Source organism: Dermacentor silvarum, chromosome 1 (assembly GCF_013339745.2).
Source record: "Dermacentor silvarum isolate Dsil-2018 chromosome 1, BIME_Dsil_1.4, whole genome shotgun sequence".
Lineage (NCBI taxonomy): Eukaryota > Metazoa > Arthropoda > Arachnida > Ixodida > Ixodidae > Dermacentor > Dermacentor silvarum.
This window is the reverse complement of record NC_051154.1, coordinates 266,327,388-266,340,583: the sequence shown is the minus strand read 5'-3', so window position 1 is coordinate 266,340,583 and position 13,196 is coordinate 266,327,388. Positions and strand designations below refer to the sequence as shown.

Here is a 13,196-nt window from a genome sequence, read left to right as displayed (position 1 = left end):
TAAAATCCCTGAAAGAAGTAGTGACCCATTGTGAAGTTTTTTTTTGGTTGTTATTAAGGTGTATCACATTGCCGTGTGCGTCATTTCAGATTAAGCATGGTAAAGATTATCACATTTCTATTGTTGCATGAGATGCCCTTGCAATATAAGGGTGCTCATGCATCCCTAATGTTGTAGCCAGTTTTAGAAAGACAGATCCGGCATATCACCGTGTACATGGTAGAACAGATCACTCAAGCACTTTCTCGCAGTGTAAATTCATAATGTGCAATGACACCCCTATAAATAGGTGCAGTTTGAATAGCTGTATCATTAGATTTGATGAAAATGCTTGCTGCTGCTGCTATCATTGTCATTTGAGTAGTCCTGCTCTTCACCGTCACTACATTCTGACATTATTCTTTTTATGATTGGTCCCCTTCCATTTCTTTACTGCTTTGTACTCTTCTGCTGCTTACCTCTTGTTACCTGTTTACATGTGTGCACCTGTCCCTCTTCCATAGGCACCGGTCCTCCGTCGCCTCCCACTGTGATGCGAAACCGCAAGAGCATGCCACCATTCACCCATGGTGTGCCTGTCCTGCCACCACTTGTTCCAGGTCAGCATCAAGGTAAGTCATGCTGCTACTTTCTAGCGCAAATTTGCCGTGTTCCCAAATATTTCTTTGTGCAACCAGTTTTCAGTTTTGACACGCAAGGGGCAGAGGACAGATTTTATGCAGGCTGTAATTTTGACTGCAACTGTTAACTCTTCTATGTGATGTATCTATGCTGAAAACAATATGCTGTCCTTGGTTGTATGCGTACAAAGTGATCTTAAAAAGATATGGAAGGCTGCATTAACGAGACTGATTGGCACATGAACAGTTGCTTAAAAGTGTACGTAAGGTGTAATCGGACAAGTGGTTGCACGGATGCTTTTGTTAAACTTTAGGTTAAAAGGTAGAGGTAGTCTGGCGAGAAGTCTGGAAAATGGTACATTGTGCACAAGCACTCTAAAAGTTATTTCTAGGGCATAGCCTCTGTTTCATAACCTTTTTCTGCTTGCTTGACTTTTTGGCAAGACTATTCTCTGCAGCACTTGTTGCTTACAGTGCTCTTAACTTCAAATGCTTTCGCTTCTTTTTCTTTTTTGGTTTGGCTCTGCTAATATCGTTTTTGCTTGTGGCTTTGGGTCTAACACTCAGTATTTCTGTAACACATTTACCTTTTTTTTTCCCCCCTAAGATATGGTGGTGGTGTTCTTGAGTAAGCCTGGTTTCTCATCATGGTGACAATTTTTATGCTGCAAAATTTCATATCCTGTTAGGTCTTGGCTTTTTTTTTTTTTTTTTGTGTGTGTGTGTTACTGTGACTTGTTAATCTTGTGGGAACTGATTGAAGGGAATAATGCAAGAGTTTGAAATTAACTGTGTGTTTGTTAAGCTTGTTAACTTGATATGCCAAAAGTGCATTGGATGGTTTCTTGGAACTGGTGCAATTTGTTGGTTTGGTGACTACACAGAATGCATGCTTGATGTTTATGACCCTGTTATCTTGGTGTGAGTGTACATAGTATTTCATATTCCATCTACCTGTTGACTATGGAAAGCGGTGGTCTCATGAGTGTCAGTGTGATGTCATATTGTAGACATTGTTGGGCTCTCATGTGAAGACTTGTGTATTATGCAACTAAGGCTGCATTGTCTAAAATTATTTTGGAAAGAGATATGTGCATTTGTTATTGCATAAACATACAAAATATGTGCACATGCCATGAAAGTTCAGTTTTGTCAGATCTTTAGAAATAATTTCAGATTTTTTACTTGCTCTTGTGATTCAAGGAATTTCTGTGCTGACAGCAGGGAGTCTTCACTTTCAGTCAAGACTGCCTCTATTTCCTTCAACTTCCTGAAATTCCCGCCACTTCTTGTGTATATAGCTATGCACTTATATACATGATGGCCATTGGCCAGATTTCTTGAGATGCAGCTGTAAGGAGTTGCAAAATAAGAGACAGCACAGCAAGACGAAGACAGATAGGAAGAAGACAGTGCTTGTGTTGTCTTCAGAAGCAATGCAACACCTACTAGCCCAACATCACACACTGCTGGATAAGGAGTTTCTCCGTCAGAAGCGAAGACAAAAGATCTCATTACTGATAAGGTAGTGCCTTACAGTCGCCGACCGATTTTCCGGACTTCGCGGGGACCGAAAAATAATCCAAAAAATCGAACAGTCCGAAAAACTCGTTTTCAACCTAAAAAAGAAAATTTATGACACTCTATAGGCTTAGATTGTCATAAAAAAAATCTTTAATAATGCCCTGCCTCATACTATGCTTGGAGGCGATCTGGTTTGCTTGTATTTGCACAAGACTGACGTCGCCTCTGCATGCAGTTGACAAGAGCGTCACCGCGTTGGCGATCTTCGTTAGCGGAGATCGCCATCGAAGAAACGAGCCAGCGAAGAAACGAGCCTCGTTACTTCGCACGTGGCCTCCACGATTAGCTCCGGCAGCGCCCCATGAAATGTGAACCTGCACACGTCTCCGAGGCACCCGCACCATGTGCAAGATAAAAATAGCAACGGAACTTTAAAAAAAATTAAAAAACGGATTTCGCAAAGTGATTAAGACGATAGTGCTGACTGAAAAAAGAAAAAGAAGTGTCGTCCCCTAGGGCGTCTGATAAAGAAGAGCGGGCATGGCCTCCGAGACGAGAGGACGGCACGCGTTGTCCAGATCTTGGAGGCTATAGAGCGGGCTACTAGAAGCCAAGCCTGGGCAAGCCAGAGGAAAATCCAACATGGCAGCCTCCAAATACGGGTAGCGTGGCTCAGCACGAGCGATTTAGTCCAGAAAATCGAACTTTGGGGCCTAAATTCATCCGAAAAATCGGTTGCAAAAACGCACTAGCTCTATGGGAACCCTGACAGTGCATTTATGAAGTCCGGAATATCCAACGAGTCCGAATTTTTGGAGTACAAAAAATCTGTCGGCAGCTGTATGTACTTGTGTAGGACAACACAACTGGGCCTTTAGTATGGCCTCTGAAGTTGAGGCTGTGCCACCCAACCTCTGAGATTGTGCTAATACCAAAGCTCAGCACAACGAAGGATGGAGTATAGCGTAACTTGTTTTACAAAGGTATGATGGTACAGGTTTTAAACACAGCAGGAACACAGTAGAAGCACCATACATATTTCCCAGTGTGGGTTTCCTTTGTGGCTTCATGGTACAGTCAAGTAAATGACAATTTTGTCATATCATGAGCGTTCGTTTACCTTGCAGGCATTCGCAGAACTGATTTGCCATATTCAGTGTCTCTGTGCTTTGAGTTACCGATTATTTGGCCTCGTTTTGCAATCTGCTAGCCTACTTGTTAGCGCAGTAGTAACACAACTGCCCTGGAAAGGTGGTGGTGCCGGGTTTAATCCCCAGACCAGGACAAATTTTTCAACTGCGAAGCTTTCTTTCCGAGGAAACCGTATGGATTTCCTTTATAACTTAGTGCTACAGTCGGGTGGATAACAATTTTTCCCTTTCATTAATGTTCCTCCACCTTGCAGGCTTTCACAGAACTGATTTGCCTCTGTAGGAACGACAAAAAGAATTGGGCAGCAAGGGTGTGGCAAAGGCAGAATTTGCTTGCTGGTCACCCAGCACATACAAGGTGCATTCAAAAATGTTTGCTCGACAAGATAGAAGAAATGCTTTTTGATACCAGACACTTTCGACACCTTTCATAAACAGTGTACTAGGGCCTCTTGTGGGGTTGTGTGGTTGCAAGACTTGGTTTGCAGCAGTGTGCAGTTTTCGCTGACAGGTACAGCTTATAAAAAAAAAACAGCTGTTGCCAGCAATGGCCGACTGAGTCCATTACATTTATTGTAATAGGCTGCACAAATGGTCGATCAGATGCAGACTTGACTAGCGCATGCAGAGCTGCATTCACAGAAGTGGAACTGAATTCACAGAAAGCACTGCATTTGAAGGTGCAGTAACAGTAGCAGTGCCTTTCAGATTAGCATTGGCTAGAAAGGACGTGAGCAAAGGAGACTGACAGGTAGCAAGACCTGCTTGACATCAATTTGTCAAGGAACAAAAGCTTGTGAAGCTGCCATGCCTCAATAAAAGGATGTGGCTGCTTATGTGTGCAAATCGAATGGGTTCATTTTGAAGCTGTATTGTAAACAGCTCAATGCTTATGACATAACTGCCCTGGTGTTTGAGAAGCACTTCTTGAAATAAAAGTTCACAGTGGCTTGACTGTGATTTCAAAGTTGTCAAGGGCCTACTTTGGCCACATTTACAGAACCTAAATAGACAGGTAGACTCATTTTTTTTTTTTTTCTTTACATCTTGTGCATTGTTGTATATGGTCTTACTGCTGTCAATTTAATGTGGCAAATGAAACTGTTGTGTGGTTTCAGTTGCCCATTTGTTTTGAATTGTCACTATCTGTGCTTTCACATCCATTTTATCATAAAGGTCTTTTACCATAAATTCCAAAGGAAGCACCCATCTGCAGGAGGATTAAACATGTGTTCTTGAAATTGTGGCTGCCATGTTAAGTGTAGGGGCACCCTGCTGATAATGCCAGTCTTCTCTCATGGGCTAATTCATAAAGTACAGTACAGGCAGCACAAAAAAATATTCACTGGTGCAAAGTGCAGGGGTGAATTTGATATTTATGCACAATCGGGTTGATTTTTCATTTGGTGTTTTTGAATAAGATTATATGACAACACTGCATCTTGTTAATTTTATGTCATTAATACATTGAGTCTGCAGCACTGTGCCCCGTTTACTTTTTACTTTTTTTTTTTTTGTGCTGCCTGTAAGTGTGCTTATCTCCATTGTACTGTCACTTCAGTTGTTCTAAATAGAAAATAGTATTGCTGCCATGTTTCTGTGTTTAATGCGTTCCTGGAATGATGTTTATGTGATGACATTTAGGCCAAGAGCTGACCAGAAGCATTTGATTTCTCTTTTCTTTGTGATGTTTGTACACATGAAGAGCCGTGAATTTGTGCACAACTTCAATACCACACTCTGGTACTTTGGGCTTTCTCATAGCATTTCTCCCCCTTGCATGCCTTTGCAAATTTTATGTACAATTTCGCCTCACCTTACGTGCTTTTTTTTCTTTTATTTTGTTTTTTGTTGCTGCTTTCTGTAATGTAGCTCTTCTACCTAATTTAACACTTCTTTCATCAATCCCACTACTTTAATTACCTTTTCTAACCATATTAGCACTAATCATGATTGCGTTTAAACTTTTGTTACTGTTGATTGCTGTTCATTTCTTTTTCTTTTATGTCTGGTCTTCTACATCTGTGCCTGTGATTTGATAGGTCCATGACGTCCCGGTGGTTTCACCTCCATTGTGATTAATGTCGAGTTAAGTCACATCTTGTTGTTTAATCAACAGAAAATTTAACGTGCTATTCGTATCATGCGAGGACTGGATATTTACCCCTCTGCATTTCAACCTCTACTAAATATATACCTGTGTACTCACTGCCAGGTTATATCTAGCTCAATTTTAAACACACTTCACCTGCATACCAAATTTTCACTCCAATGCAGGTGGTTGCATGGCTCCCAAGATTAGGAATGCAGAGACAAGACATAATTGAGTTTGTAGTGTTGAAACCATTAAATTTGGTGTATATTTCTTCCTTCTGTTCACTATAGTACTTAATTTGATGGACCTGAATACCAGCAATGGTCTCTTCTAAACTTAAATTTGGAGCAGGTTCCCTGGTAGCAGTTTAATATGCAAACAGTTTTCATACTGAAACTTTAACTTAAGCAGAAATTACAAACTGCTTGTATAAGAAACAAATTTGCAGGCATTTTAGTCGTGTTACACGGCAGAAGTTGTGAAAGAACATCCTGAAACGGACTTTCTGAAGTTTCGATAGTGAGGCATAGACCAATTTTCAGGCTGCGATGACTACCCATGCAAGCTGGTTATGCTTGCTAGCAAGAGAGGCACCACAATTCTTCTTAGGCCCAGCTGCAGCTGCTGCAAGATGCTTTTGATGTTGTCATCAATAATTTTTTTTTTGGCTGCAGTCATTTCTTCCATGCCTCGCTTTTGCCATGTGCCATTTTAGTGTGCAATTAAGTACTGCTTGTGCTTGTCCTTGAGAGGACTGCTTCTATTTATGCCATAAAAGTGCTCATTGTTCCTACCTTTTGTTTGCAGTGCATTTGCAGCTGCTGAATGTGAATGCTAGTGCTATAGACTTAAGTGCTCATGCTCATCGCATTCTCTCACCTGTTTGTGTTGGCTTGTTCTTGCCCTCTCCCTTCCTCTCAATCTGCTTCCCTCCCCTGGCGCACGCTCGTGTCCTCGGCATATCCAGGTCCCTTGTCCCCATCATGCCTGCTGATGCCTCCCCCTCCCCCACGAGACCCGCCCCCCGCACCCAAGGGTGCGGGGCCACCGCGACGACCCCCCGACTACAACGTCGCTGCCCAGATGGCAGCCCGAAGCCGACAAGCCCAGCGGCTACATCGGGCCCGTAGTCAAGAGGTCATGGCGGCCACTGCTGCGGTAGTGGCAGCAGCAGCCAGTTATGCCTGTGAAGTGACTACTGATCCAGCTACTGACCATGAGGCTGATGAGGAGGGTAGGTGGCCTACCTAAAGAGGAGGCATCACTGTGGGATGCAATGTCACAAAATGCCTTGTCTATTCGGTGTGTCTGGGTCTTTTGTGCTCCGGTTCACAGCATGTACAGACCCTGTCATGTTTATTAGGAACATGCCTCCCGAAAATTTGCATTTCTTGTACCTTCAGGGTGAAGTATACACTTGTCTGCATGAACTGTGTATGCGCAAGTGAAGTTCCGTTCGGTTCACTTCTATGAACATAGCTTACTGTAGTTGCTTAGCAGCTATAGCTGACCACAAGGTTGCAAGTTCATTTCCCGACTGCAGTGGTTGCATAGTGACAGTGGCAGAAAGCATAGATGCCACTTTGACTTTGGTGCACACAGAATGACAGGTGTTCAAAATTGATCGTGAGGTTGTCTCTGTGGCATCTCTGTAGCACAGGTGTGACTTTAGGATTTGCAATGCCATCAATGTGTGAGCCTATTGTTCAAGCTATTTATGGGGTGCAGAATGTTTGGGTTAATTAAATGTGACGAGGACTGTACTGGAAAGTTTCAGGCCTGCTCATTAAGAAATAGTTAGCTTTTTTCTTTCCACCCTTTTAGTATTTCAGTTGCCTACCTGGTGTTCTTTACTTTCAATCCGCATTTTTAATCTGAATTCAGATTAATAATGCAGATTGAAAGTAGAACTTATACACCTTAAGGTGTACAAGTTCTAATACAGATGTGTTATGAGCATTATGGGTGCCAGTAATTTGACTCTAGTGCTGACATAAGTTGTAAATTTAATATATAAGATCTCCTCACAAGCTTTTCTTGCTTGAATAACCCATTAGCAAATGTATTATTTAGCAGCTCTAGTAGGAACTTAAATTTAAGTATTTGGGTTGCCAATTACAAAAATGCTTTCAGAAACTGATGTAAAAAATTGGTTCATTTTCACTTAAAGGAGTGGTATTATTGGCATATTACTTGAAGTGCTTCTTCTAGTGCAGAAGTGCAGAATATTTTGTGCAGAGTTATTTTCTACATATTCATGAACAGAATCATAGCCAAAGGAATGAATTGCAGAAAGGTGTGTTTCACTGGGTTACACTTTCAAAGTAGCCATCACAAACATCCAAGCACACCTAAGTGCATGCAAAAATTTATGAATGTCGGAGGAGCAACATATCCAATCACGTCTGTTTTGCACCGTAAGAAATTATTACTAATGTGATGGTGGGCATTCATTGTGTGGCAAACGGGCACACTTCTTCACGTTCGGTCTGCTGACTTGATTTTCTGTACTTTCCATACCACCCTTTTGTGTTTAAAATGGCCACAGGGTCAGAAAAGTCTGATTCTGGCCTTCTTACAAATTATTGCATGAGTGTCATTGATAATGCTATGTGTGTTATTGCTGAAGAGAGTCTTGCACCATATACCAGGAGCATGCTCTTGTACTTTGTATTTGAATGGTGGGAGCAAGTTGGATCAATTTTACGGTGTTGGTCTCCACATTTAGGTAACTTCATCCTTGTGTAATGCATGTTTCATAATCAACCTTGCCTGCCTTTTGCATTGCTGCACGCTTACCACATTGCACGTTTCCTTACCACATTTGTCTGCCTTGCTGCTGTGGCACTCTGCACCTTTTGTATGTGTTGCTGGGCTTTGTGTGTTGTTTTGGATTCTTTGTTGTCCTTTGGGTTTGTCACTTGTCAAGGGGACATCTCGCAAGTTATGCCCTCAGTAAGTATGCAGCTGTAGTTAATAAAGTCTCAAGCGAAATAAGAATGTGCTGGTCTTTGCTGAATGAAAGACTTGATGCATTTTTATTGGCTGACACATTCAAGAACACGAATGTTGAAGCACTGAAATGTTTGCCATAGCAATTTCTATGTTGCCTTCACCTACGTAAGATAGGGAATTTGTGACAAAATTATACTGACCAAGCTTCGTAGCAGTTGTAGGCATCATAATTTGCACGATAATTGCCTATATGATGTTTAATTAAGGGAATTTTTACTAAGGAACTTTTAACCCCACATTACCGAACGTATCACATATGCTAGGCTGTTTTGATACCTAAAAATTCTGATCTAAAGGGACACTGAACCACTTCTTATCGAAGTCGAGAAATGCATTTGAAGTTAAATTAAACTGTTTCAGAACTACTTTGCTGCAAGAAGTTCTTCAATGCGTTTAGCGGAAGCGGAGTTCTTGGCAATCAAACAAACCGTTCGCAGTGCTTCCGCTCCTTCTTCAATGATTTGCACTTCGAAGGAGCTGGGTGTGCCCACAACGCTCCGTCTACTGAACGTCACTGTGGCGCACAGTTGAACTTTGATTTTGGATATTCTCGCAGATGCCACTATTTCCAATTTTGGCACCTACAATGCACCAAATGTGGTTGTCCTTAGCGAGCTGCAGTGCGCTCAGCCATCAGCCAGTGGACTCGTCGTGGCACCCCACGGCAGTATACGCTACGTAGCAGACTGCAGCTACATGCAACTGCAGCGTTTGCTTTGCGCACGACAGCGCTAGAGTGCACGCTCACGCTCATGTGCTCCTGTCTGGCTGTGCTACATGGTGCAGACAGGGTTTGTCCTGCACCAGCTTGACCGACAGATAGTTGCCACATCCAGCTTACGCATTTTGAAGTGCTATCAATAACTCATTACGAAGTGAAGTCTGCGAAGGCGTCTAACCAGGTGTGGCCAGTGAGTGCGCGCTGGCAAGCGTGTGTGTGGTCTGACCTTAAGTTTCGCATGGTTCGAGGCTAGTTGAGTGTTCAAAGCTAGTCGAAATTAGCGAGACCCGATGGTTACGACACCTATGAGCAGGGTGGCCAACGTTTAATTTCTACGCGGATGTCTTCCGGAAGTGCATAATTATTATCGAAATTCGAAAGCACATTTTCGCTTACTTCAGCCTGTTTATTAAACTGTCTCAATAAATATACACAATTACATCCAAACACCCTTCTTGATTGATGTCAGCTATTGGCCGATAGCGGATGTGTATGGGAATCTGCTATATTACTAAATAAAACGTCCAGAAAAGAGTGAGGAGCAGGCTTTTGTTGAAAAGAGAGCGTTTGAGAGAAAGGTGACTTAGCGCTCCGCTTGCGAGATCCACGCGCCGCACACAACTGCAAAATTTGGCTGAGATGTTTACAGCAGTGCATACTATCCACGGACAGTGTTTTTTCATCAAGCCCAAGGGGTGGTCCAGGGCCCCTTTAAGCATGGGAGACCTAATACACAGTATATAGTAGCGTTTTTTTATTTGCTATAACAAGTTCTCAGTTGTCGACAGTTCAGCGAACCAACTACTAAATAATTAATTATTGTACTAATTAGTTTTTACCCAAAATAACATTTCATTGTCTTTTTTTTTTGTAGAAATACTCTTCAAAACCAGAAATAAAGGCAAAGTTATAATTTTCCTTGGTACAGAATTGTGTTATGGCATTACAGGGTTAGTTAATGACTTTAGTGACATGTTGTAATTGCAGAATTGATGTTAATGTCTCCACATGGAGGAAAAATGCAGTTAGGAAAAATTTTACTGGACAAACTGGAACAGCAATGCATTTCACGACACATTTTGAGCCCCTATTTTTCGAGACTGGTGCAAGGCACATAGCTTTTAGCAAAATCAATCCTGTGATTACAGAAAATTTTTTTTAGTAATCATATTGGCCATTATCATGCAAATCATTCTTCCTCATTGTACCACAACATTAACGGACAGACTTGAATTGTATTTCACCATTGATGATCATCATATTCAAGTACTAATGGGCCATCGTTTGCTAGTAAGAGAAACCCTGTGTGTTACGCCTACAGTCCTTACATTGTTTATTCAGCATTACCTATTCCAAGCATGTTCCAGGCTAGTGGAGCCCTTATTTCTTTTCAGTTGGGATCATGCTCGTAACTGCTGTGGCTTTCTCTTTTTTTTTTGTTTTGCTAGTTTATTCTTGTAATTGACAAACTCTCTGCTGGTGTCTTGTGTCCAGTGCAACGGGGATTATTGACTGTAAACAGCAAGCGTAGAGCCATTTAACCATCATCAGCGATGCTCTGCCTCTCTTAACAATTACAGTAGAATTGTTATCAGTAGCCAAATCTCGTCAATGCTTTGAAGACTCATGTTGTGATACACTAGTCAGCATTAGTTTATGTAACAATTACACTAGTTATTACCGGTAGCCAAAACTCATCATAGCTTTGAAGACTCGTTATGTGACTCAATGTTTACATTAGTTCATGTATCTAGCCCACAAATAATTTTGTGGGCTTTGTGTAAAATGCCGTTAACATAGGCTATCAAAGATGAGGTTAATAGATTAGCCAACTGCCTTTACATGTGCACCTTTTGAAGATTGCTTCTTTCATAATTGTTTAGTGCTGTATGCTTTCTCCATTTGGAAGTATGTTCTTTTTAATTAAGGATTCATGCCACATTGTCTCTCTCGCCTTCTCTGCATCCCACAGATGAAGACGAAACACAGGTCTCTGCCGTGTGATCTCTTATGATGGACAAGGAACCAAGCTGCACCCATTGCAGAAGTTCTGTGAGCAAAACTGGCTGCCATTGATGGAAACGCAACCTGAGGGGGCCACTAGTCGACGACGGACGTGAGAAAGCTGTGCCGTCTGCACTGCCTCCAAGTGGCATGGCAGTCGTGTGTGTGTGCATTGGTGTACAAGACAGTTTGTGCAAAAATGACTGCGCTTTTTTTATATTATGTTCAAACCTTTTGCTTCTCGCACTCTTTATTTGAAAAAAAAAAGTGTGGACATGTGGCCATTAGACTGTGCTTGTGTTTCTCTGTTCAGCACTTTACAGCACCTTGTTTCGAGCTTGCACTTTGAGCAGGGCAAAGCAATGTATTCTTGCTTTCTGTGAGCATGCACAAGAAAAGCTAAACTTGGAGGAAGAAGAAAGAAAACCAAAGATCTAGTGATGTGTACAAATGCTTTTTATATATTAGTGTAACATTTAATGCACCACGTCTGAGGCCGCCCTCCCTGCACATTGCTTGTACCATATTGTCGTGACAGCCTTTCAAAAAAGGGCTCAAACTCACTCGTTTTGTCTTTGGGTGTGACAACAGAAGACACCTTGTGTTGTACGTTTTTGCTTTTGCCTTGAGATTTTATTATCTTGACATGGCAAGCAGTGTAATGTAAAAGTTTTGTATATAGGGCAACTTGTTTCTTTTGCCATTCATGTGTCAGCATAGCACTGGTCCCATTTTAATGTTACTTCCTTGCTATGTTTTTTGTGCCCGTTTCCTGTTATCTTTGTTTATCTAGCTCGGCTGTGCTGGGCTTTGAGCATCTGTAACTTGTTCCCTCTCTTTTCATCTCTTCTGGCTTTTGTGTATCATGACCTCTCGTTTCGTACGTAATAAGGTACACAACCAGCATCTATGAGAGCTTGACAATGCGCTGGCAATGTGTGGATGGCAGTTCTGAACTATTAACGTTGCCACCACTTTATCCAGCAAAAACATTGTATGTGTCTTTTGCCTTGTGAATTTCTTTTAAGATGCCTGCAGCAAGCGCTTCTGCATGCTTGTTTTCAAGCTATCACATCTGTAACAGGCCTTTTACTGCTGAGCTCTCAAGTATAGTCATCTCACTTTGTATGATTTATAAGACAGCATTGCGGCAATACAAATATAGTAAAGATAAAAGTTCAGCTGATACATGCGCTGAAGGTATATTAAGTTCGTGCTTTTAAAGGAAGAAAATTGTAAAAGTTAACGAACAAAGTGGCTTTTAGGCTTTGCCTATTTGCAGGCATGCAACGTCATGCTTTTAAAATGTGTTGTGAGTCACATCTGTCCTGTGAAGAGCAGTCGCTTCTGTTCCCTGCCTTGTCAAGAATGTGTTGCTGTAGCATCAGTATTATTATTCCTTATCCGTATCAACTCCTCAGGTATCAGTTTGCATCCATCACAAAAACACCTGACTCATTTCTGCTGCTAAAACCTGCATTTAAACCATTATTGCTGTTATGGGGAGAATGTTTGTCTGTTGAGCTGCAGCAGTCACACAGGATTCATTTTTCTACTTAATGTGCAGAGGTGTAGTTTTCTAGGCAACATCTTTCCTTGCCAAAATTTTCACAAAATTCGGGCATTCACCCGTGGTTTCCTGAAACCTTGTGCACACTGCTGCCTCGTCACTTTTGTAACAACATTGTTCTCTTTCCTCCCCAAGATATTTTTGTACTGCCAAGACAAGAACTTCTATGGTCATGTAAAGAAGGCAGAGACAAAACAGATCTGTTGTATAGTGGTCATATCAGAGCTGTACATAGTTAAGACAAATCCATAATAAATATGGAAATGCTTTCAGTGCTGTCTGTTCACTGTCCAGTGATTTCATTTTCTGCTTCTACTTTTCAGAACAAGTTTAACAGACTGTGTTTCAAACTCCTGAGCTTTGCTTTATTTAATAATCAAAATCGAAATGTGCAGACTCACTGCTTGCACTCCATGCATGGTTGTGCTTAGAGGGGAGGGGAAACGAAGCCCAGGCTGGACAGGGGGGACTAGGTCGGTCGGGGCCAGGGAGCCGC

General features: G+C 41.8%; 1 protein-coding gene across 6 annotated transcripts in view; it reads left to right on the top strand.

Annotated features, from left to right (window-relative positions):
• LOC119437141 (rap guanine nucleotide exchange factor) overlaps nt 1-12,972 on the top strand; it is a 598,134-nt gene extending 585,162 nt beyond the window's left edge. For 5 of the 6 annotated variants that reach the window (XM_037704208.2, XM_037704210.2, XM_037704209.2 and 2 more), the window contains 3 exons: nt 504-611; nt 6,358-6,624; nt 11,099-12,972. In XM_037704208.2, coding sequence (XP_037560136.1) covers nt 504-611; nt 6,358-6,624; nt 11,099-11,130 — 407 coding nt within the window. In that variant the 3' untranslated portion in view covers nt 11,131-12,972. The remainder of the gene's footprint in view (nt 1-503; nt 612-6,357; nt 6,625-11,098) is intronic. The other variant, XM_037704211.2, reaches the window with a different exon arrangement.
• The last annotated feature ends 224 nt before the right edge of the window (nt 12,973-13,196 follow it).